The following is a 25,463-nucleotide window of genomic DNA, read 5'->3' on the forward strand; positions in this document are numbered from 1 at the left end:
AGGAAGAAATAGGAGATTGATATCAGAACCCACTGAAAAGCCTCTACTTTTAAAATAAGAATATAGGGTCAATTGTAAGGCATTCCTGTGTTTTATGACACTTTTTTAGAAGGTTAAAGATAAAGTTATGTTTGGCGGCATAAATGAGCCATACTAGAAGCGGGGGCTATGAAGGAGGTAGCTCAGCCGAACCCTGACTCTTGGGGTCATTCTTACCCCAGCCCCACAGCACAGGGGTAGTGATTATGGACCCTGGCACACACAGAATCTTCGAGAACAAGAGGCCACATCCCCACCCAACCCAGCTCAGTGCTTTTTAACCATGGCCACACATTTGATCACCGGGGGAAATTTAAAAACCACCGCAGACCGGGTCCACACCCAGAGATTACAATTTAATCTGTCTGGGTCACGGCCCCAGCATCAGCATTTTTTAAAGTTGCCCAGGTCACCCTAATGAGCAGCCAAAGTTGAGAACCACAGCCCTAGTTGAAAACACTGATTTGCAGACATCATCATCATTTTCCCTTTTCACAAGTAAAACTACCACTGCAAGCAGCTATTACTGCAATATAAATAACAGCTTGAACATAAGGCCTTTTTAATTTGTTTAAGTAGATGGTTACAACAATGATCTATCCCTCGCTTATGACCTCAGATCTCATCCCAACGTGTTATATTGGAGAGATGCTTCCATCCTTGACCTCAGGTCACTCTCTCCCAAGACTTATGGTAATTAGTGTTTACTGAATGCCTCCTGTGTAAGAGACTGAGGACAGGTGACCTCATGCCTTCTCCACAGCCATCCTGAGAGGTAGGGAAGAGCACTTCCAGTTTACAGACAGAAAAACTGAGGCTCCAAAACAATGCAGAGTCTGAGAGTGACAGGCTTTCACGTTCCTGCACAGCTTCCTATAGCACTGCATCTGCTATCAAATCTGAACTTGTCATGAAAGCAGAGTGGGTCAATTTCCTTAAAAAGGAAAGGAAATGTTTCAATGAGTTCGGTCTGTCCCAGTCACACCAGCCTCCTCGCTGTTCACAGGACAGATAAACATGTGCCCTCCTCAGGGCCTCGGCGCTTCCTGCCCCCTTAGCTGGAAATGCTCCTTCCACATCCCCTTTCCCTTACCTTTCCCCTGAGTGGTCCTGTCCACTCAGAGGCCTCCCCAAACACCTGATTTTAGGTCCCAAGCCCATCCCAGTCACTATCTCCTGATCACTATTTATTTTCCTCACAATACTTATCACCTGACATTATATATCTGCTCATTTACAAATTTACTTCCTGTCTGCTCCACCAAACCGTAAGCTCCACCAGGGCAGGGCCCTTCTGTTCACTGCTGTCTCCCAGTGCCTGGCATACAGGAGGTGGATGCCCTATGAACATGCCCGTTTCACCCTCTCAGAACACCAGCCCTCATTCTGCAGCAAATCCTGCTGTAAGTGCTATGCATTTTTTTTTTTTTTTTTTTTTTTTTAGATGGAGGCTTGCTCTGTCACCCAGGCTGCAGTGCAGTGGCACCATCTCGGCTCACTGCAACCTCTGCCTCCCTGGTTCAATTGATTCTCCTGCCTCAGCCTCCTGAGTAGCTGGGATAAAAGGTACATGCCACCACGCTTGGCTAATTTTTTGTATTTTTAGTAGAGATATAGTTTCACCATGTTGACCAGGCTGGTCTCAAACTCCTGACCTCAAGTGATCCATCCACCTTGGCCTCCCAAAGTGCTAGGATTACAGGCACGAGCCACTACACCTGGCCTGTAAGTGCTATGCTTTTGTTAATGCATTTAACCCTAAGACAACCTACCTCAGTGCTGTCATCACCATGCTACAGACAGTGAAACAGAGGCGCAGAAGGGTTCATAAGTAACTTGCCCCAGGTTGCTGCCACTAAGCAGCAAAGCCAGGATTCAAGCTCCACAGTCCAACTTCAGAGCTTATGCTCTTAACCACTTTGTTGAATGAGTGATGAATGAATGGTGGATGCCACTCCCCTGGTTGATGAGCAAGGCAGGCCAAATCTAGCCCTCACCCAACTAAAGATCCTGCATCTCAGGGGTTGTCCTGAATTTTACATTAGGGCACAAAGCACCCTAACTGGGCCCACCCTGCACTCTATCTGCCCCTCAGCCAGGCCCCCGATACCTTCACACTTCAACAATTTGTACAGTGGCAGAATTTCAGGAGGTTTCAAAGCAGAGAGAGAATCTGAAGTCTACCCAAACCTGGTGCGTCTCTCCAGACATCTTACATTTACACAGTAAAATGCAGCATTTTGGAAACAGGTAGTGCTTAGACACTTGGCAAGCTGGCTGGATGAAGCACACTGGCTCCATCCCGCTCTCCCTGTTTGCGGAGGGCCCAACAGAACAAAGCTCCCTTCCTGGAAAGAAAATGGCCCCTCTCCCTCACTCATCTTTAGGCAGTTGCCATGTCCATAAATCTGATCAAAACCCAGTCTCTGAAATCAAACCCTCTCTCCACTTTCACTGTCTCGGCCCTCCTCCCTCATGCCTGGACATCCTAAATAGCCTCAAACACCTCCCCAGGCCTAGTTCCATTCTCTGCCCTAAGATTGGAGTCATATTCCCAAAGCACACTCCTCAGCATATCAATCCTTGGCTCAGAAACTCTCCCCAACTCCAACTGCCTCGATAAAAAAATGCAAACTCCCTAGCTATCATCTGATTCAAGATGTCCTCCCTTTTAAATGTCCCCCTCACTTAACACTACACATTAACCCACTACTGAGAAACTGTATCAGTCAGCTTTCACTAGGTTATGTTGCCTAACAAACAATCCCCCAAATATCAGTGGCATGTAACACACATTGTTTCTCATTTGCATCACTAGTTGGCAATGAAGGGACGGCTTCTCTTGTCTTCCATTCTAGAATCCAGGCAGAAGGAGAAGTGCCATCTAGAACACACCATCCTCATGGGAAAAGGAAAAGGGCAAGAGCTGGCAGAAACACACAGCTTTAAAGCTTCTGCTCAGACATCACGTAAGTGGTGTCTGCTCACATCCATTGGCCAAAACAAGTCACATGTCCATGTCTGAAGTCAATGGATTGAATACCCTATAATGCAAGTCACATCCCCATCTATACAGGAAGATCTGGAAGTAAGTAAATGCAAACAATAACATAAGCCATCACAAAAAAGTCCTGCCTTGGTTGGGCGTGGTGGCTCACACCTGTAATACCAGCACTTTGGGAAGCCGAAGCAGGTGGATCATTTGAAGTCAGGAGTTCAAGACCAGCCTGGCCAACATGATGAAACCTCACCTGCACTAAAAATACAAAAATTAGCTGGGCGTAGTGGTGCACACCTGTAGTCCCAGCTACTCAGGAGACTGAGGCAGGAGAATCCCTTGAACCTGGGAGGCGGAGGATGCAGTGAGCCAAGATCGCACCACTGCACTCCAGCCTGGGTGACAGTGTGAGACTTTGTCTCAAAAAAAAAAAAAAAAAAAAAGAAAAAGAAATGAGTAAATAAATGAGTGAGCAGCTTGCCTGAGCAGACTTCAACCCCAGAGGCAGCAGAAAAGGAACAAATGGAGAACCCAATCAGTCTGGGAGGCAGAGAGAAGCTGGCTGGAAAAATCTGGCTTTAAGGATTGGCTAAACTCAAAAGTAACCATGACTGAGTCATGTGGAGGGTGATGGGGAATCTCTGGTACGTCTGCAAACTGCTTCTTCCTTTGTCTGCCAGGTACTCCTGAAAGAGACATCGGGGTACTATAATTTTACAACACAGGTTACATCCAAAAGGCAACTCTTAGGATATGATTACAGAAGAGGAAAAGAAGGTGAATGAACAGATGAGCTGCAGCAAAACCCTATCAAGCAAACAATGGGGAAGTGGGTCTACTATGTCGTTTCAGGGTTGCATCTGTCACTTGTTGCTAATATTGACATTGTCATATATAAAAACAGGGAAGAAGTGGAAGAGGCAGCTGCAGAGTTCCCAGGCAGACAGCTGTCTCGGACAGGCGGCTGCACAGCCAAAGGTGCAAGCTGCGCAGGGACGTGTGTGATTGAGCAACAGCTTGCAGAGATCCATCTCCAGTGCCTACAGCTCTACACAGGCCAGCGGCCCATTCGCCCTTGTGGGACCCTGAACTGACTCACCCAGATCCAGACTGGAAAACACCCCTGCTTCATGGCCCACTCTTTATGACAGATTTTTACACCCAATTCAAGGGAATGCCTCCAAGAAGATGGGCACCGAGAAGCCTGATCCAAAAAGAGGGAGGAGCAGCTTTTATCCTCTGCCTGCATAGCAGGTGGAGTCCAAGGGCACTAAAAAGCCATGGAAACTCTTCAAATGGGGGATGTGATCAAGAATCAAAGTTGTTATCCTTGCTGTTGTTTAATCATTACCTCCGGGCCCGGGCATGCAGTGGCTCACGCCTATAATCTCAGTACTTGGGAGGCCGAGGCAGGTGGATCACAAGGTCAGGAGTTTGAGACCAGCCTGGCCAACATGGCGAAACCCCATCTCTACTAAAAATACAAAATTAGCCGGGCATGGTGGCACATGCCTGTAATCCCAGCTACTCGGGAGGCTGAGGTAGGAGAATCGCTTGAGCCCGGGGGGCGGAGGTTGCAGTGAGCTGGAATCGTGCCACTGCACTCCAGCCTGGGCGACAAGAGCAAAAGTCCATCTCAAAATAAATAAATAAATAAATGGGGGGGAAAAAAAAGAAGAATCTGGGAACATGTCAGAAATGGAGACCCCCCCCCAGCCCCACCCCAGACCTCCTGCATCTGCATTTTAACTAGGTCCCCAGGTGACCACATGCACATAAAAGATGGGGAGGCACAGCTCTGAGCTACAATATACACTGCTTTCCTCCAGGATCTCCTCTGTGATCTCTTGGATCCCTTCTGAAACCCCTCTGACTTCATTGTGTGATTCTCAGTATTGGTGATGAGCTTGGGGCTCGGGGGCTGTGGAAGAGGCAGCAACATCCTCCCAGTGTATGTGGTCTGCAAATTAGGTACCAGCTTCCCCACCTTTCCTTTCTTCCTCCTACGCATATGGGTCACCCAAAGCCCACAAGTCACTGAGTCACTTTTCACACAGGGCTATATTGGAATCTTTGCTGGCTAAGAGAAAAACAAGCAAGGTTTAAATGATCAAAGGGATTTCAAAGCAATTCTTTCAAGGGCTTGGCCCTCTGAGGCCCAGAGAAGAATCACTCAGAAATTAGAGAATGAAAAGATGCAACCACACAGCTATTCTGTTCTGCTGCCAGCACGGAATCATCTCTAATAAACCCTCCAGCACGTGGCCCCATCTAATTGAAACATCCCAGGGGATGGAATTCCCCCCCCCCCCATTTTCCTAGGAAGACTGTTTGAGGCAAAGGTTTCCTTTAAGAAGCACTTTAGGGGAGGCAAGCTGCCCGTCGACGGTTCTTCTCCCGGGTCTGACAATTCCCCAGGTGGAGCCCCTGCAGCCAGGTGAGTTGCTGCAACACCATCTCAAGTGCTCTTGTTCACACAGCTCTCTTTGCCCACACTTAGCTAATAAGCCAGAACCACTTAGCTGCTCCGATCTTTGTTTATAAGTCATTCTATCTACTCCATTAATCGCCTTTATCGACACTCCTGCAGGTCTCTGGGGAGTTTCCACCTCTTTCTGGGCACCAGGCTTCTCCAGGCTGAAGGCCTTTCGGGGCAGTGACCCTCATGTCCTGTTCTCAATCACCGCGGGCCAATCGGCATGTCCTGCCTTCCCTGAGCATCCTCTCAGAGTGTTGTTCACGTCCCCAGGGTCAGGCAAGGTCAGCAACCTTCATGAGGACAGCTTATTCAGCAACCAGAGGGCATTTCACAGAAGGCGCCAGTGGCCCCTCCCTCCCAGGTGTTCATCTACAAATGAAGCAAGAAACAAAGGCCACCAGCCCACCAAAGAAGGCCGGGCCGCTGCCACTTTGCCTGCTGCCTGTGCGGTGTGATGCATCCTCTTTCGGGATAAGCACTAGCCGGCCTCCCTGCATACTCATCTGAGGAGGCGCGGAGAGACAGAAAAGGAAACCAGGATGACTCTAAGAATGGGTTGTCCGCCTGAGAAAGGCCTCAACTCTTCCTTTTGCATGTTACATGCAGTATCCTACATTTCATCAGCTCTCCCCTATCATTTTGTTTATATGCCTTCAATGTTGCTTGGAACAAATGCATCTGCTTTGGGGCCTCAGCAAAATCCTGCTGGGATTAAGCCCTACTGATCTGAAAAACGTAATAAACTGGGCGTCCTGACATGTGAGGCCGTGTGTGGAGGGAGCACAGAATCAGGGGGATCCGTGCCCCCTCTCGGTTGTGCTTCTGATGGTGAATATCACACTCTTGCCATCCCTTGGCTCCAGGTGCCCAGAGGTGAAAAGGTAAACAGTTCCTAGGGTGGGGAGAGGAATCTTTCCCACTCTTAAACCCTCACATGAGACAGAGGAAAGCCCAGCCCCCTGCAGGGCTTGGCATGATGCAGCCTCGGGAGCCACCACACCCAAGGACCTGAACCCTGCAAGGCCAGCTGAAAACATCCCTTGCCCCTGATTTGGCCAAGTTCTCTCTCACCACCCTATTTCTGCAATCACCAAGTCCACTGCCAGCAACGTCCCACCCTCCCCATCTGTCCAGCAAATACCCTCTTGCGTCAAAGCACAGCTCAAATGCTGCATGCTCTGTGAAGGCTTCTAGCCATGCCAGGCATGCGAGTGTGTCACCCCAGGTCACATGCAGTGATTACGAGTTTACCTTGTCCTCTAACCTGTGGGCTCACTGAGGACAGGGATTTCTCTCCTTTGTCCCAGCCTCATTAGTGCCCCACCCACGGGTACCCAGTAAGTGCCTGCTGGGTGCATACTTTGGAACACAGAATATACAATACAAGCCAGCCACTGTATTTACACTGCATGGCTCTTCTTGAACTAGTATCCTGTAAAGAGGTCTAAATCAAAGGAAGGAAAAGTGCTTTTCATCCTCGCATCTTGGAAAATGGGGATGCCATTTATCTGAGTCTGCAATCAGGGTTGATGACCCCCACCTGCCATCTTGCACCTCCGGCATCTGCTAAGACCTGCAGATCCTGCCTCTCTCAACCTATTCCTTGACACCCTAAGTAAGACTATCACTTCTGCCTAAGTCTCTTTGCAATAACTTCTCATTATTCTCCCTAACTTCATTTTCTTTTGCTCTAAAAAGCTAATTAAGCATAATGCTAAGGACTTTCACATATTATTTCAATTTCAGTTATTCTCCACGTTGCCAGCAGATCTAACTTCCTAAAACCCACAACTGCTCAAAAACCGTCCCTGGCTCCCAAAGCCTACAAAAGAGCATGAAGGTCTTTGGGTTTTTAAGACTGGTTGGTTCCAACGTACATTACAGGATGACTCGCCACCCATATCCACCCGCGCCCACCGTTCCCTCAGCCAGCGGGACCCTCTGCCTACCCCGGCAAAGGGCACAGGCCCCGGAGCCAGGCTGCCCAAGTTCAGATCCTCACGCTGCCAATTCCGAGCTGGGAGACCTTGGGCAAGTTATTGAACCTCTCTGTGCCTTACTCATATCTTTTGTATAATGGGGATGATAATAATAACACACCACTACCATCTACCCTCAGGACTGTCACAAGGATCAAGGAAGTGATGTGTGCAAAGCACTTAGAACGCTGCTACCCAAGTGTCTACTCCATTGTTAGCCTTCAGCAGCCACACTTTCCCATCTTCAGTGCCACCTTTGCTGGGATGCCCTCTTTGATTTTGACATCGGAGACTTAACTCGTCCCTCCTCTACTTACCACCAGGACCGCAGCCCTGTGTACTCCCCCTCGTATTACAGGTTAGCGCTGTGGATTCCTATCCTGTCAACTCAAACGGAAGCTCCCTGGAGGCCGGGTCCGCATCTAGGACAGTTTTTATTTCCCCATGGGACCAGCAGATAGGGTTGCTCCATCAACATGCATCTAGCACCTCGATCTTTGAGCTCTAACACTTAACTCCTTCTGGGTGTCCTGATCTTCCCCAAGGCACCAACAGGCTAGAGGGGCCAGCCAGGGAGAGAGTAGCTGCTTTTGTGGGGGCAGAGCTCCCTGAGGGGTACAATGAGAGACTCCGTCCATCCAGTCATCATTCGCTATAAGCAGAGTCTATGTCTGACTCCTGTCTCACTTCCAAGCCAAGGACAAAGAGGACATAGTCCCTGCCCTCAATGAGCTCAAAAGCAAGAAGGGAAAGAATGGCAAATACCTACATTCTTATCACCGCAATCTGCCATGAGCTAAACCCAAGGATGGCTTTCCACCTGAGGTCAGGGAGACTGCCCCCAATAGGCCTCCTAAGTAGGGTCATTTTTTTCATAAATGCATTTATTTTAATAAACAGATATCTTAGGTACAGAGCTGAACAAGCTGCAGTGGGATCTGCCCAGCCATCCCTGAACTTGGCATGTACAATGGAATCCAAAGTCAGACATTTGTAGTGTGAAATGAGATAAACCAATGGCGGGGTCATACAAGCTGGTATGTTGGCGGGGTGATGTGAATGGTCTTTCTCTTTCTATTCTAGGCAGGCACTGCATCAACCACATTAGCCAAGCACCATGCTTTCACCACATCCTATTCATGATTTTATAGATCAATTCTGAAAAGCCCAAATAACTGATGTCTTCTATTTCACAAAGGTGAGATGTATTCAAAGGGTTAAGCATCTATTACAGTCAGGCAAACAATAGTAATCGTATTTGCACAGCACTTTGCACTTAAACCTTAAAAGCCTGTAGGGCAAACCACATCATCATTACACCCATTTCACAGACAGGAATTAAGGTTCAGATAGGCAGAATAACTTGGACAAAATCAGGTTGTGTCAGGGCCAGAATGCAAGCTCTCCAAATTCCAGCTCTCATTCATCAGGTCCCACATCACTAACAGAAAGAACTTTATCTGGAACAATCACAGTGAGTACCTCTGTACCCCATGTGATCTGGGTCATCTCTTGGTGTCAGCCATGCGAAGGGTCAACAGCTTCTTATCCTCAAAGAATTAATAACAAGCAAATATAAGCTCTGATATTCATTTTTAACTTTAACTCAAAATGAAGCAAGTGCTGCACTTATAAAATTCAGCCTCCAGCCTTTATCAGAGGGCAGCTCCGAAAATTTATACTGTGAAGTTATACTTCAACTTAAGTTCTCTTTAAGAGGTCATACTTGTATACTGCTCACTCTCATGCCAGGCACTCCTGTAAGCACCTTACGGAGATTAACACAAATCAGTGCTCAGAACCCTGAGATAATGGTGCTATCTGATTTCCAGGAGCACATACGCGTGTACAAGCACTCACGTGCACACACACTTTTATTGAGTGGCAGGCAGATACATCAGTGAATGAAACACACCCTGCCCCTTTCCTTGGGTTAAAAGACAAGATCACTAGTTCAAGGTCACAGAAATATAGCAAGGGCAGCGGCAGGATTGGAAACCAGATGGTTAGCCTCCAGGATCCATGTTCTTTGAGCTCTAACATTTAACTCCTTCTGAGCGTCCTGATCTTCCCCAAGGCACCGACAGGCTAGAGGGGTCAGCCAGGGAGAGAGGTGTCACTTTTGTGGGAGCACAGCTTCCCAATGGGTACGATGAGGGACTCTGTCCATCCAGTCACCATTTGCTGTAAGCCGAGTCTATGCCTGACTCTGGTCTCACCTCTAGAGCCAAGGACAAAGAGGACATAGTCCCTGCCCTCAAAGGCAAGAAGGGAAAGAATGGCAAATACCTACATTCTTATCATCGCAATCTGCCATGAGCTAATACTGAGCCAAGCACAGCCTGTTAATTGGGGAGACCGCCCCAACTGTGGATTACTGAGAACCAGTTTGCCAACTTCCCCCTGGGCCAATGCAGGTAGCTGGCATCTCCCAGGCATCACTGCCACCCCCTCCCCATGCTTTAAAAAAAAATCCAAGTAATCTGATCCAGCCCTAGCCCTAGTTGAGCACTGACTCCTAGATAAATCCCCAAAGCCTAATTACTTACTATTGTGCCTGGTAATCTTCGGAGGTGTTTGTTTTCTCTTTCCCCTCGGACAGCCAATGAGCAAGATACAGTGGTTGCTAGCAAGCGTTCCTCCAGGTACGGGAGGTGATGCTGCGATTTCTCAGGGAGCAGTTTCAGGTGCACACTGCTGTCTGCCTAAATGCCCTTCCACAGCCTCCACCTACCCTTTGAGGCCAGGCTCAGATACGGTCTGCTCCAGGGAGGGCACCCTTGCCCTGAAACACCACACTCTTTCCTCTGTGGCACCCTCCCTAGGGAGATCCCCCACCGTGGTATTTGCGGCAGGTGGCTTGGTCTGGTTTTTGAGCCCTGGCCTGTCTTCCTCATGCTCACTGATAGCAGGGACTGGGTCCCTTCCAGCTTCAGAGCCTAGTACAGTACAGGGTGTGTGGACATTTAAGAAGTATACATTGAATTTAATTTCTTGGGCAATTACTAGGAGACTCAGGGCTGGAGCCATGCACTGTGCTGAATTAGCAAAGGAAGCTGTAGGTCCAGAAACCAGGCAGCCATGCGTTCCCACCTCCGATGGGAAGACCCCCTGGGCAGGGAGTGCTTTTGTTTCTCAGCCACACAGTGACCTCTGTTCCTTTCCCAAGGAGGACATCCACTGCTTTTTCAGAAGGAGCAGTAAATTATTCCGGCACATTTATTTTTATTCCTTTTTAGTAAAATGCCATGTTCCAAAGGCCCCTTCAATAATGGACAATGTTAAATTTAAAAAATTCATTTTCAAGTATTCAACTTTTCTGTTACATCCAACGGCTGGATCTCTTTCACCCAAGGCAATAAATGGCAATGCTTTATAATTTCCATTTTTAACTCAGGAAGGAATGTTCCTCAGGGTTCAAGAGGAAGCCGAGTGGGCGCTCTCTGGATTGTGGTAGGCTACGCTGCATCAAGAGCGGAGAATCTACAAATCGGGGGTAGCAGATGGCCCAGCAAAGAGGAGCGATGGCGAGCAGATAGCCCCGATCATTTGGATGAGGCCAAAAAAACTTCTGATTGCAAACAAATTGGTATTAGAAACCTACCAAGAAGCACAGCCCACATAGGTGTTTGCTGCTCCCATTTTCTCAGAGGGGCACACAGACAGTGACAGGCTGGAATCTGCTACAGAAGTTCCCATCTCTAGTTTGTCTTTTTCTACCCCACTTATTAATAATTATGAGTAAGGAATATAGCAATCACAATTCAGACCACCTGAATTAAAAGTCTTGCTTCACAGAGGATTTTGGGGGCAGTGAAACTATTCTGTACGATACCATAATGGTAGAAAGGGGACATTACACATCTATCAAAACCCATGGCATGAGGGCTGGGCGCAGTGGCTCACACCTGTAATCCCAGCATTTTGGGAGGCCAAGGCAGGTGGATCACCTGAGGTCAGGAGTTTGAGACCAGCCTGACTAACATGGTGAAACCTCATCTCTACTTAAAAAAAAAAAAAAAAAAAAAAAAAAATTAGCTGCATGCCTGTAATCCCAGCTACTTGGGAGGCTGAGGGAGGAGAATTGCTTGAACCCAGGAGGCAGAGGTTGCAGTGAGCTGAGATCCTGCCATTGCACTCCAACCTGGGCAACAGGAGTGAAACTTTGTCTCAAAAACAAAAACAAGAAAACATGGCATGTACCACACAAGGAGGAAGCCCTAATGTAAAAGGTGGACATTAGTTAATAACAATGTATCAATATTGACCCATCATTGTAACAAATATACCCACTAATACAAAGTATCAATAATAGGGGAACCTGTGAGGATAGAGGGGTAACAGAAGAACTCTGTATTTTCTACTCAGTTTTTCTGTAAACCTGCAACTGCTCAAAAAATAAAGCTATGAATTAAAAACACATAAACCACTGACTCTGCTTTTTGTTGGCTGCGTGACTTGGACTAGTTTGGGTTTCTTTTACTTCATTGGCAAACTGAGGACAGCACCTGCCTTCAGAGTTGTTACGAGAAGCAAGTAACACCTGAAAAGTGCTTAGAATAGCACCCAACACAGAGTACCCTGGACTTTGCCTTGATGATGATGGCAGCTACCACGGGCTCCGTATGGTTCCAATACTTCCATACACCATATGGTGTCACACAGCAGCACTGTGAGACAGGTAAGAAGAGCTGCTATCCTCATTTTACAAAAGAGAAATCCCGATGCTTCACAAGATTATGTAACTTGTCCAGGGTCGCATGGCCAGTAAGGGGTGACCTGGGACTCAAACCCTCACGTCTGCCTTCACCATGTCCAACTATCATCTCCAAGACAGACAGACAGACAGGAAGGAGCCTTTTCTGGCTGCTGAAAATCTTCCTTTTGTTAAGAAAGAGAGAGAGGGAGGGAGAACAGCCACTAAATGCCAGCAGGCAGGATCTGGGCACAACTGATACTAGAACGCAGACCTTCAGCTCCCAATCCACTGATCCACTATATAACATCCCACTCCACCCCTGAAACAGGCATGAGTGGGCACAGTGATGCCGGGTGCCGTCTTCCTCAGCCTTTGTTTGTAATCAGATTGGTGGCTGTGCCAGCCTATGGCTGTCCAGTATGGTTGGTGACAGTTTCCCCAAGAAGCTCCCTGGCCCTCCGGAGGCTGCCCTTCTCAGGAAAGGCCCTCTCCAGGCTGGACATCCTGCCCCTGCTGTCTGGGAAAGGAACAGAACTGTGATTTCCCTGCCCACAATAGTAAATCCAATTCTTGTTTTTCTAACTCAAAATTTGCTTTTACATAATGACTTTATAATTTGGACGTGTGACTTGTCTCCCAAGCCCACTGAGGCATCATTCCAACAGACGTTTGTTCAGAATCCAGACACTTCTTGCCGCCAGTGCCATTGCACCTCCTCACCCACTTGTCCTGATGTCCTTTTCGCAGCCCTAGGCCCCTCGTCCTTCTCTTGATTTCTTGTGCTTTCTCCACCTCTGCTCCCCTCACAGGGGAGTCTACAGAGGCCCACCCCTGAGGGCACCTGCTTGGTGATCTCATCTCCTCCTAGCCCAGCCATGGTGCCAGCTCCCGTGCCCAGGGTCCCACCCCCACCAGACTCTACCACCATCTCCCCTCCCACAACCGCCCTTACACCGGCATGGTACAGAATAAAAAGTAAGGGTGGATCAGAAGCAAGCTGATCACAGAAGATTCTCCATCTAGTGCCTGCATCCATCTCCTCTGCTCCCCCGAAGTGCTATGAAGCACCTTTCTCTTCAGACCCTCCTTAGCACCCTGCATCAGCCCACTTCTCCCAGCCTTTCTTCTGTGGACACACAGCTCAGGCATCTCAGAAGATGTATTTGGAAGAAGGAAAACCACACACAATAAACCAAATTCTAAAGGAGGATTTAAATCCCTCCCACAACAACAAGGGGAAATCAAGTCCCGCTCCGTCCTTTTTTAACATGGGGCATAGGACATTGGAAACCCAAACCAACAGGGGTCACATAGTGGAGAATGAAAAAAAACATTCAATCTCAGAAGGGGGCCGGACGCAGTGGCTCACGCCTGTAATCCCAGCACTTTGGGAGGCAGAGGCAGGTGGATCGCTTGAGGCCAGGAGTTCGAGACCAGCCTGGCCAACATGGCGAAACCCCCGTCTCTACTAAAAATACAAAAATTAGCCAGGTGTGGTGGTGGGCGCCTGTAATCCCAGCTACTTGGGAGGCTAAGGCAGGAAAATCGCTTGAACCTGGGAGGCAGAGGTTGCGGTGAGCCGAGATCGCACCAGTGCACTCTAGCCTGGGTGAGGGGGTGAGACTCTGTCCAAAAAAATTTTTAAAAACCCAGAAGTTGGGGATAAAGGCAGTGTTAGAGGGGGGAAATCATGCCCATCCCAGTTATCCAGGCAAATGTAAAATAACGCCTGTCAAGACACAAGAAAGTTCTTCTATTTAGAAGCAACAAGGTAGGCCATCCTCCAGCATCCTAAATCCTTCAAAGATGAATAAAATAAAACAAATTTGTTTCCAGAAGAGAAAAGAATAAATGTGTGGCAAGAGGTTTACTTGTTAACTTGCCCTCAGAAAATTCAACTGACAAATCATTTTTCAGAACTTACCACACACAGGCATTATATCATCTTTGGGGTGAGCATATTAAAAAGTGATAATAAAGACAGAAGCTAGTGTCTGAGCATGTATGTATTCTGGGCCAAACACTGTTTTAAGTGCTGATGGGTATTTAGATTCGTTTCATTCCAACAATCCTCTGAGGTGGAGGTACATTTGACCCTTGAATAAATCAGGCATTAGTGGTGCCAATCCCCCTCTCAGTTGAAAATCTATTAATATGTATAACTTTTAGACAGGATCTCACTCTGTTGCTCAGGATCTCAAGTGCTCCCCACAATGCCCAGCTAATTTTTTGATTATTTGAGAGACAAGGTCTCCCTCTGTTGCTCTGGGCTGAAGCAATCCTCCTGTCTTAGCCTCCCAAAGTGCTGGGATCACAGGCATGAGTCACTGTGCCTGGCCTGCATATAACTTTTCATTCCCCAATAACTTCACTACCAATAGCCTACTGTTGACCGGAAGCCTTACTGATAACATAAACTGTCGATTAACACATATTGGTTTTTTGTTTTTTTGAGATGGAGTCTCACTCTGTCACCCAAGCTGGAGTGCAGTGGTGCTATCTGAGCTCACTGCAACCTCAACTTCCTGGGTTCAAGCGATTCACCTGCCTCAGCCTCCTGAGTAGCTGGGATTACAGGTGTGCCCCATGATGCCTAATTTTTTTGTATTTTTAGTAGAGAGGGGGTTTCAGCATGTTGGCCAGGCTGTTCTTGAACTCCTGACCTCAAGTGATCTGCCTGCCTTAGCCTCTCAAAGTGCTAGGATTACAAGCGTGAGCCGCCACACCCGGCCTGTTTAAACACATATTATATATGTCACATGTATTATACACTGTATCACTGTATTCTTACATAGATTAAGCTAGAGGAAAAATTTTCTTAAGAAAATCATAAGGAAGAGAAAATATATTTATTCAGTAAGTGAAAGCAGATCATCTAATGGTCTTCATCCTCATGATCTTCACATTGAGAGGAGAAAGAGAAGGGGTTGATCTTTCTGTCTCAGAACTGGCAGAAGCAGAAAAAAATCCACATATAAGTGACCCATGCAGGTTCGTTCAAGAGTTAACTGTAATTATCACCTTCATTTTACAAATGGAAAAAGTGAAGCACATACTATGGTTTTAAAATGCAAACAAGGCTTTCACCTGTTATAGTCTAGTTAGGGGAGGCAGGTAATACAATAATGGATAGAATTAGTGCCTGCAGGCCAGCTGTGGTGGCTCATGCCTGTAATCCCAGCACTTTGGGAGGCCAAGGCAGACAGATCGCTGGAGCTTAGGAGTTTGAAACCAGCCTGGGTAACATGGTGAAACCCCGTCTCTACTAAAAATACAAAAATTAGCCAGACATGGTGGTGTGTGCCTATAGTCCCAGTTATTCAGGAAGCTGAGGTGGGCAGATGGCTTGAGCCTGGGAGGTCGAGGCTGCAGTAAGCTGAGATCATACCACTGCACTCCAGCCTGGGTGACACAGTGAGACCTTGTCTCATTTTTTAAAAATAAATAAATAAAATTAAGAATTAGCACCTGCAAGGAGCTAAAAACAAGATGCCATGACAGCCAGGGACTCAGAGGGCTACTTGAACTGGGTGATCAGGGAAAGCCTGTGAAGGCGGTGATGACAAGCAGGAGCCCATCCTGGAAGATCTGGACAGAAACAGTATGGTTCCCAGACACGCCAAAAGTCAGTCACAGAATGCAACTGCCACTGCTTCTGGTTTCACAGGTCGGGGCTGGGCCCAGGAATCTGTGTTTTTCAAGTCCCCCTGGTGTCTCTCATTTACAGGCCAAGGTTGAGAAGCACCAGGTTCCATTCTCAGCTGTCTTCAAATACTCCAGGAGATGTGTGGAAACTCATTGGTTCCTTATATAGACTGAATGTTTGAGTCCCCCGCAAATTCACAGTTTGAAGCCTGAACTCACAATATGATGGTATTTGGAGGCAGAATTTGGGAGGTAATCAAGGTTAGACAAGTTCATGAGGGTATGACCCCCATGATGGGATGAGCACCCTTATAAGAGGAGAAAGAGAGACTGTGTGCTGTCTCTCTCTGCCACTCCGAGCACACGGCAAGAAGGTGGCCATCTGCAAGCCAAGCAGAGAGCCCTCACCAGTCACCTTGACCTTGGATTTGCCAGCCTCCACAACCACGAGAAAGAAATGTCTGTTGTTTGAGCTATACTGTCTATGATATTTTGCTAAAGCAGCCTGAGCTCAGATAGTCCTCTAGGGACTCAGAGTCACTGCCACTCGTTCCTACATCATACATGTGGCATGGAGAGACCTACTTCCCTTTTTCAGTGCTTGCTCTGTACAGGCCATGAAAATAAACATCTAAGGCCTGGAGGCCCATGTTTTGCCTTCAGATCTCTAGGGAAAAATTAATTATAAATTTTCCATAGACATCATTGAGCAAAAATAAAGCAGATTTTTTAAAAGCTTTCCTACATTAAAAAAATGGTTTTTAGGAAAATGGCTCCATTAAATGTGTTAACATTCAAATTTTTGTTTGAATTGCTTTCATTCAACATTCAAATATTTATTGAATGCCTACCAAGTGTCCAGCAGTGCTCTAGCCCAGTGCCAAGTGTCCAGCAGTGCTCTAGCCCAGACAGCCACCTGGGCATCTCTTCAGGATGCCAATTCTGATTTGGGGGGCCTGAGACTCTGCATTCCTGACATGCTCCCAGGTGATGCTCCCATGCTGAGCACTAGGTCTCCAGCCCAGCGAGCATCACCTCTGACTTCATCCTGAAATTGCCTGGGAGCTCTTAAAAAGTATTGACTCCGGGGCCCTACCCCAAACCAGTGAAATCAGACACTCTGGGAGTGGGGCCTGGGCATTTCAAAATATTCCTATAAAGCTCTTGAGGTGATCTTAATATGCGGCCAGGATTAAGAACAGCTCTTCTGGCCACAAAAGAGGTAGCCCTCAAGGGTAGACACCCAGCAGTGAAGTGAGTTATGTTAGTGACATATGTCATAAAAACATAAAAACAACATAGGGAGGAAGGCACGGTGGCCCACGCCTGTAATCCTGGCACTTTGGGAGGCCGAGGCAGAAGGATTGCTTGAGCCTAGGAGTTTGAGACCACCCTGGGCCACATGGCAAAACCCTGCCTCTACAAAACAAATAGAAAAAATAGCCTGTGGTCCCAGCTACTTGGGAGGCTGAGGCAGGAGAATCACTTGAGCCAGGGTGGTAGAGGCTGCCATGAGACATAATCACACCACTGCATTCCAGCCTGGGTGACAGAGTGACAACAAAACAAATACAAACAAACAGAAAACACAGAGTAATAAAGGGGGAAGGGAAGGGAGGGGTGGTGGCCGGTACTTAGGCTGAAACTCAGATAATGAGATCAAAATGCTAACACCAAGATCTGGGGATACAACCCAGGCAGAGCCCATTTTCCATGCAGAATCTTCAGGAAAGACTAGAGCAGGGTCCCATTCATGTTTTTGGAAAACAAAGTTCTTCCTCTCACAGGTAAAGATGAGCATGAGAAGGCACAGGCAATAAAGACACACACCGGAGGTTCTTAAGGAGACGTGGACTCATGTTTGTGGGACACCCACTCCAAGCGATGCCTTAGCACAGGAGGGAGCTCTTAAAGCTCCATCTTCTGACATCCCTGAAAGGCCTCATCCAGCAGAGCTGGACAAGGTGCCCTCCAACTCGGGGGCGAGCTTAAAGCAGAAGCCTGAAGAGGAGGCAAGATACCCTGCAATTCTTTATGAGGAAACCCCACCAGCTGTGCAGAAGGGAGGCAGCCATCAGATGGCAGCATCTGTCACACCCCTGAAACTCTCACTTGAAGCTCTAATCCAGCCTTCCTTATCACAGCAAGCCCCAGGATGGGAGCCCAGGGTGAAGAGGTGTAAGAATTGAGTGTTTGCTCTCCAGGTGCCCAACCTCACCGACTCCCAGGTAGAGTTCTGGTGGTGGGTGTGGCAGCTTCAGTCCCCTCCTTCCGGAGGCGGAACCTATGACCGAGGTCTAAGCCAGTCCTGGGCCCAGCACTCCCTTGGCCAGATCAATCTGCAAGGGTGGTCATGCGGCCCAAGCCAACCCAACCCAACAGAACTTCCTGGCTTCTGCAGAAGCTGCTCAGCCTCAGCATATTTGAGTCTGGGAGGACACAAGGTTGGGCCGGTGGTAACCACCTTCCTGTGCTAGAAGATAAGTGAGCCCAGAGATGGAGAAACACAGCCATGGACACCTTGTAACCTTTGATCTCACACTGCTAGTTACTGAGCCACTAAATTTCTACTTCTGCTAAACCCAGTTCTGTCATGGCAACTCTAAATGGCCTTGCCTCATCTAGTCCCCCAGGCTACACAGAAGGACACGGGGCCAGCGCATCCTCCTCTGTGTACCTGCAATGCCTCCTGCAGGGCTGCTCACTGGGGAGCCTCTGGAGTCCCTCAATGTCACCTAGCTTTCCCTGTGTTGAGATCTTGTCCTCTCCACTCTAGTATAAGCTACTCAATGACAGGGGCTTGCATCTTATACTCCCCACTATATGTCCACAATAGAGCTGGAAACACACGAACAGGTGCTTGCTACACAGACTTGTGAAATGAAAAGGGGGCAGAGATTCTCATAGGCCAGGGAGGAAGATGCTGGAAGGGAAGGCCGGCCACAGCCCCCACCTGGCCTGAGAGGAGAGCCAGGGGCTGTGCAGTACAAGGGAGAGGCCTGGCACCTGGATCCAGGTGACCCCAGTATGTTCCAGCTGCCCAAGAGATCTTAGGAAGCCACTAAACTTCTGAACTTCGTGTATCTTGTCTTGGCAAAAACGTGGTAAGGATCAAAATGCACTTTCCTTCCATCATTCGACCCATATCTATGGAGTCCTTTCTGTGGGCCAGGCTGTATTCTGGAAACAGTCAATACAAAGCATAATGCAAAAGTTAACTATTTTTAAAGATATTATCAAGTTCCTTCCACTTCCCTTTCCACAAAAGGGACAAGGTAAGGCCTTCCTGTTGAATAGAACAGACGCTTTATATGTTAATTGAATGATTTTTAATCAGACAGCTGAAGACAGACACAGAGCTCACAGTGGGGCAAAGGAGAACTCTATCATAAGAAAGGGATCCCTGTCTAAACCAACATCCTCAGGCTATGTATGACAGAAGTCACGGAGGAGGGCATGGCCAGCCCAAGATGAGGGCACCAGAAAGCTTGAAACCACCCAAACATTCCTGAACCCTGATTCTTTATCCAGAGTAGCAAAGTGTTCCCATGGGGATGGTGCAAATTCCAGCATTTCTGGTCCCTGGAGTGGGTGGGAATGGCCCCCAGCATTAACTATCCTTGGCCTCACGCATGTTTTTCAGTGTGGAGCCAATGACCCTTGCCATATGTCAGTCGGCCCACACGTCCACCAGCCTGGCTGATGAGAGGAGACACCGTGGGGGAGGGAATGACAGGACGAGCACCCCTGCCTGCTGGGCCACCAGGACAGGAGGAACCACCCAGGTGGCAAGCGAATCCCAGCACTTCTCAGCAAGCCTGAGCTTGTCCACCACCACGTCCCTCCCGGTGGACTTCTCAGAAGGCATCTGAAGGCAGGGAAGCTGATGGCATAAAAAACAGTATGAAAACTTTGACAGAGGTCACCCCTTCCTAAGCACAGGGAACCAACCAAAGGTTTTCGTTTCACAGGCCGAGGTTCTCAAACCAGCTTCACCACTTACGAGTTCTGTGATTTTGAGCAACTTGTGCCTTCTCCCTAGATCTTTCCTGACCTGTAAAATGGGGATGAGACTTGCCTCACAGAGTATGACAATTAAACACATGGGGACTGCCATCCAACCCTGCTCCTCTGCCCTGGAGCTCCGTCTCCTTTTATACCCAGTCCCCAACACAGCCTTCCCAGTTTCTCCCAACAACCCTACAACAGGCAACCATTCTGCCCATTTATAGGTGAGAAAACAGAGATCCAAAAAGGTGATGTGATCTGCCCAGCAACTCAGTGGCAAAGCCATCTATATTAGAACCTCACAGTTCCCTAAGGGCTGTATCATCCCCCCAGATCCTCCTCACAAAGACCTTAAGGGTTGGAGCCAGAGCTCACGCATAGAAGTGCCCAGCCTGCCGTCTGGGCAGTGGCTGTGAGTTCTGCTCTCTGCCAATATGCTGTCTTCTCCTGAGAATCTTCTTCACTCATTTAAGCAAAGCCTGTCTGTGGCAGGAGAACAGACGAGATGTCACCTCTGGGTCTCTACTGCCTCGGACCCCCCAAAAAAATCTGAAGAAGAACATCAAAACAGAGCAAGCAGAATCAGTCTCCAGGGCTGAATGACACCCTGTGGACTCCCATTTGAGAGAAATAGCTGCAGCACCCCAGAGCGTCCCACCCCTGCAGCTGCCCGGGCATGCTAAGACCCTGGCGGGCCATCTCAAAGCACCATTGCCACAGCAGCTGGATCTGCCACTGCGAGAGCTCCAGTAGTGGATACAGTGAGCAAAAGGGAAAGAAAACAAAGACATCTCGAGCCACAAACAAAATCAAGAGAGCAGGGAAAATACTTAGCCTTCAGGAACATTGTGAGAACAAAAAGTAACATTTTTAAACTCTTGAATGTGACCTTTTCAGTTGCTGGATAAAGAAAGCACTTGAGTTGCTTAGCAGCACCATTGACGAATGTCTTTGTTACCTTTCAACACCTCATGGCCACCCTTTCCCACTCAGGTCCATAAACTGCCTTTCTCAGCTCTGGCTGTAACCACCCACATAAGCACCATCTCCGGGTCAGGCCAAACGTCTTAGTAGACTGGGTGGAGAAGAATCGATTTCTTACCAGGATCTGTGCAGTTCTTGGCTGTCTGTGTCCCATTCACTGGGGCCATCAACTTTCTATTTCTCCACGTGTCTGGCAGGACACGTTTGCTAGCAGAAGCTGTTTTGTGCCCTGGATTGGAAAATAAGTCACAGATACCATTAGGTCAGTGTGATGGCTGCGTTTCCAAAATGACCTTACATTTGTGTATCTATGTCAGCAACAGCCCTGTTTGCCTATTCGGAGCCATCTTTAGGGGCTGATAGGATGATTGGAAGTATAATATCACCTGCTTACATACAATGGCCTGTTTCCTGGATCTAGTTCACTGTTTCTAGTCCCAGATGGGTCAGCATGTGACCTGACCTTGGCCAAGACTGAGGTGGTCTCAGCACCTCATAGGTGCAACAAACGGTTTAGATAGGTGACCTTTTAAGTGTTCTTCCAGTAAAAGACACTCTCAGAGAGTCCCTGCCCTGGAGGAACTACGAATGAATAGCAAGTCAGCAGGAAGTTGGGCTTGGCTGATACGGTCTCGCCCAGTGCTCCTCACACTTGAATGTGCACACAGATCACCTGGGGATCTTGTTAGAATTCAGATTCTGATTCAGCAGGTCTGGGGTGGGACCTGGGATTCTGCACTAACAAGCTCCCAGGTGGTGCTGATTCTGCTGGTGCAGGGGCCATACGGGGCAAGAGAGAATTTGTGGATGCCCGCAACCAAACACACTTAAACTCCTAAAGACAATTCCTGATCCAGCAAATAAAAATGATTCTCACTTTAAGACCTTCAGAGTATTCATTTACCTCTCCTGATGCACACTGCTTCAGCTGGGTAATAATACCTCTTCTATAATGCTGACAACTAAGAGCCTCTAGGTATGTTGTTATTTCTGGTGTGTAATTGAGGGGGAAAAAAACCAAACACTGACTTGCCCAATTGCAAAGCACCAGGTACTAAGATATTCAAAATAACCTTCCTGGGTCTCATTGGAAAGAGCCACTTTTTAACCCTGCATCCTCAAATCACAAAGTTTAGGTTTTGAAAGGCAGTTATTTTGAAAACTTTAATCAGGTTCCACTTGATTTTTACCTATCAGTGTACACCTCTCTAAATGGTCTCTGGATGTTGATGGCCTTTCTAAACTGCCCAAGAAGGTACCACCCGCTTCACCTCCATGTCTTGGTGTTTAAATCACCAGCATTTCTTTTGTCTTTTTACATTTAAAAAAAATGAAACTAAAAGGTTCACAGCATCCAACTCAGAATGAGACGATTAGGGAAGTGAATGTCTCCTGAATTAGGGAAGTGAATGTCTCCTGAAGGTTACACATGGGGTCACATCCCCCTAAACAGATTTCTTTGGTTAGTTCCTTCTCTCTTCCCGCTCCACCTGAAATTTGCATAGCCTAAGCTACTCCCAAATCCCTCTTCTTGGAGGAGGGGGCATGGGTCGAGGCTCCACACACCCGCCTTCTCCCTCCGTGGGAGTTAAGGGGAGTTGAGAGACGCGATGCTGAAACATGGCAGCAACCCCCCGCGGCAGACTGCCCCAACGCCTTTGGGGTTTGGGAAGAACACCTCAGGGCACCCAGGGGACCCCTTTGAACCAGGGCAGGGGCGAGACGCAGTGGCAGTTCCTGCGGCTCTGCAGAATAGGAAAGCGGGCCACTCAGTTTCGTCCACCCCAGACCAAGAGAATGCTGCCTGCCTGCAGGCGCACTCCCGGGACGGAAGCGGTTCTTGCTTTCGTCTTAGTAACACACACCTGCAGCCGCGTCCTGAGCCCCCCAGGGGCCGCGCGTAGCTCAGGGGAACCCGCGCCACAGCCCAGAGCGTCCATCAGCCCTTCTGGGCGCGCTCTACCTGCCCGGCGGGGAGGGGACTGGATGAACCCTTGGGACCAACCTGACGAGGAAGCAGGGGGAAACATCTCGGAGCCGCCCCGAGACTCCCCAGCCAAAGCCCCCAACTCCCCAGGAAGAGGGTACCCGTACCAGCACCCACCCAAGCTGCCGAAGAGGCCGGACGCACAGCACACCAGGGCCAGCACCGCGCACACGAAGCCGACTTGCTGCGGCAGCATCTCTCGCCTCCTGCGAACTTTGAGCGGCCGGAGGGTCCTGCGGAGCGCCATCCCGGAGCGCCTGGGTGCCGTCCCTGGGAGAGGATGGGGAGCTTCCGCGGCCAGAGTGCAATCAGTGACCGAGCGGCGCTGGGGCTGAAGTAGGCGGTGCGCGGCTCAGAGGCGAGGAGCTCCGGGTCAAAGCCTCATGGCCCGAGGGCGAGGTCAGCGGGGGAGCCCCTTGGGAAGGTGGGGACGCGCGACGCGGCCGGAGCTCAGAGTCCCGCGCGCGGCGTGCGCGCTCCGCGCACCATGGCTCCGTGGTGAGGAGGCGACGCCGGCACGGTGGCGCTGGCGGCCCGGGCTCGCAGGGCTGGCGCAGTCCGGGCGCTAGAGCCGCTACCTGCCCGCTCCGCTTCGGCCGGCTCGCCCGGCCACAGGTCTGGCAGCAGCGCCGTGAGAGCACTCAGTGCGCCCCCGCGCCCCGCGCCGCCGCGCCCACTCGCAGCATCCTCCTCCTCCAAGTTTGGCGGTGGCCGCCCCGGCTGCCAGCCGGCGATGCTCCCCTGCTCCCGGCGAGCCGAGCCCGGGCGGCCGAGTGCGCGCAGCGGGAAGGCTGACTGGACGCGCGGGACCTGAGACCCTCGCGGCGAGCAGGCTCGACGTCGGCCCTCCCAGGGGCGAGCTCTCGCCGGAACTTTCTCTCTGGCTTCTCGGCTGCGGGCGCCTGCGTCTGCGAGGCCGTGGCGCCTCCCGCCCGCTGCTCTCGCCTCCCTACTCCTCCCCTCCTGCCCGCCTCTCACCCCCCGCCCTTCCCAGCACGTGTACTCCTCCCGTAGGGCGCACTCCCCCGTGCACTCTTCTCTTCCCCCGTGAGGTCCAATTACTGACCAGTATAATCCCCTTTCTTCTCCCTTTTTCTCTCCTTTCTTCCATATGGAGCTGCAACGAGCCCTTCCTTTACCCTCTGAGGCTGCTGCAGAGAGAAACAGGTTATGGCACCGCTGGGGACTCTTAGAACAAGGGTTTCTGCAGACTGGTCGCTCCTGTCCGGGCTCTCCGACCCCCGAGGCGACCCGAGGCCCCGCCACACACCCCGTCCGCACCCCGCCACCCGCCAAGGGCGGAAGATGCAGGAGAAAATTAACTGGTCGTGCAGAGCTAACAAACAGGCTTGCACCAAGCCAACAGGAGCCTGGACCCGCTGGGACCAGCTCCTTCACGGCTCTCGGGGCTGTTGGGGATCTGCGAGTCCGCGACACCGACCTGCAAAAAAGCTGGAGATGGGGCAGGGAGGGGAACCAGAGAGATCTGCGGGCCCCACCACCGACGGTTGAGCTTTCCATGTTCCTAAGCCTACCGCTTCCCAGGGCTTTCTGGTTTGGTTTTGTAGCTCTCCTTTCTGGTCGGCTCTCTGGTATAAACCGCTTTAAAAATGGGGCAGGAGGGAAAATTTCAGGACAGCAGCTGAGGGGTGATACAGGTGCAGGCAGGTGGAGGGGACCCCAGCCCAGGGGGTCTGTGACTACCCCTAGGACCGACTTCCTTCCCGGCCAATTCATCGCCACCTGTTTAGTGCCGCTAGGGGTTAAAGTCCTTCTTGGAACAAGGCCAACTCTTTAATTAAATAAATACATACCCACCGTGTGCAGGCCCTATGCCAACCGGAGAACAAAACAATAACAAATGTATGAGACCCAGTCTCTGCTTTCAAGGAACTCTAAATCAAAAGGGAGCAAGGCCCTTAGACAAATGCCCCATTAAGGAGGGTCCTAAAAGTCACTATTGTGCAGAATGTACGTTGTTTCCTCACAGCTCACTACACTACTGTGTGGTCCTCAGCAGCATGAGAATTGCCTAAGATATGCGACGCACAGACTTTTAAGATTCTACCCCAGACCTACTGAGTCAGAATGTACATTTTTAACGAGATCCCTTGGAAATTTGTGTGCACCTTCACGTGTGAGAAGTGCTCCCTTTTCAAGCCTGCTCCAATGCCTCTAGCCAGTCACCACCCACACGGTTCCCTCTGGACTGAGTAAGCAGGGATCATTTTGCTTGTGTTAGCCTGGAATAGTGACACAGGTTAGAGATGCCAGAGGGCTGGGAAGGGAGAAGGCCCACTGATTATTTTCAGCAGCTCTGTTTCAATACCAACAAAGATAGTGAAGGCATGAACACAAAACTAATTGCAGTGGAAACCCCTAGAGGAAATGAAATGGAAAAGGCCAGGGTTCTGTTTTTGTCTGCAGAGATACCTTAACACTGAGGCTCACTCTCCGTACTGGTGACCTCAACCAAGCATGCCTGCCTGTGACAGAAGAGACACTTTTCATACGTTTGCAGAATTTTCTTCTCATTGACTAGACTGTACAAGGATGCATTCAGCAGTAGCAAATAGAAGACTATGAAACATTGTTAACTATGACACTTAGAGAGCCAGCCAAGGGCCCTTGGCATCAAATTTAAG

At 49.4% G+C, this 25,463-nt stretch overlaps 1 protein-coding gene across 3 annotated transcripts in view; it reads right to left on the reverse strand.

Annotated features, from left to right (window-relative positions):
* The window catches only part of SLC24A4 (solute carrier family 24 member 4), a 177,670-nt gene extending 152,995 nt beyond the window's left edge, over positions 1-24,675 (reverse strand). For 2 of the 3 annotated variants that reach the window (XM_063643979.1, XM_055288363.2), the window contains exons 1-2: positions 22,936-24,675; positions 20,950-21,060 (exon numbers count right to left, since the gene is read on the reverse strand). In XM_063643979.1, coding sequence (XP_063500049.1) covers positions 20,950-21,060; positions 22,936-23,065 — 241 coding nt within the window. In that variant the 5' untranslated portion in view covers positions 23,066-24,675. The remainder of the gene's footprint in view (positions 1-20,949; positions 21,061-22,935) is intronic. The other variant, XM_055288362.2, reaches the window with a different exon arrangement.
* Positions 24,676-25,463: the final 788 nt, after the last annotated feature.

This window comes from Symphalangus syndactylus, chromosome 8 (genome assembly GCF_028878055.3).
Source record: "Symphalangus syndactylus isolate Jambi chromosome 8, NHGRI_mSymSyn1-v2.1_pri, whole genome shotgun sequence".
Lineage (NCBI taxonomy): Eukaryota > Metazoa > Chordata > Mammalia > Primates > Hylobatidae > Symphalangus > Symphalangus syndactylus.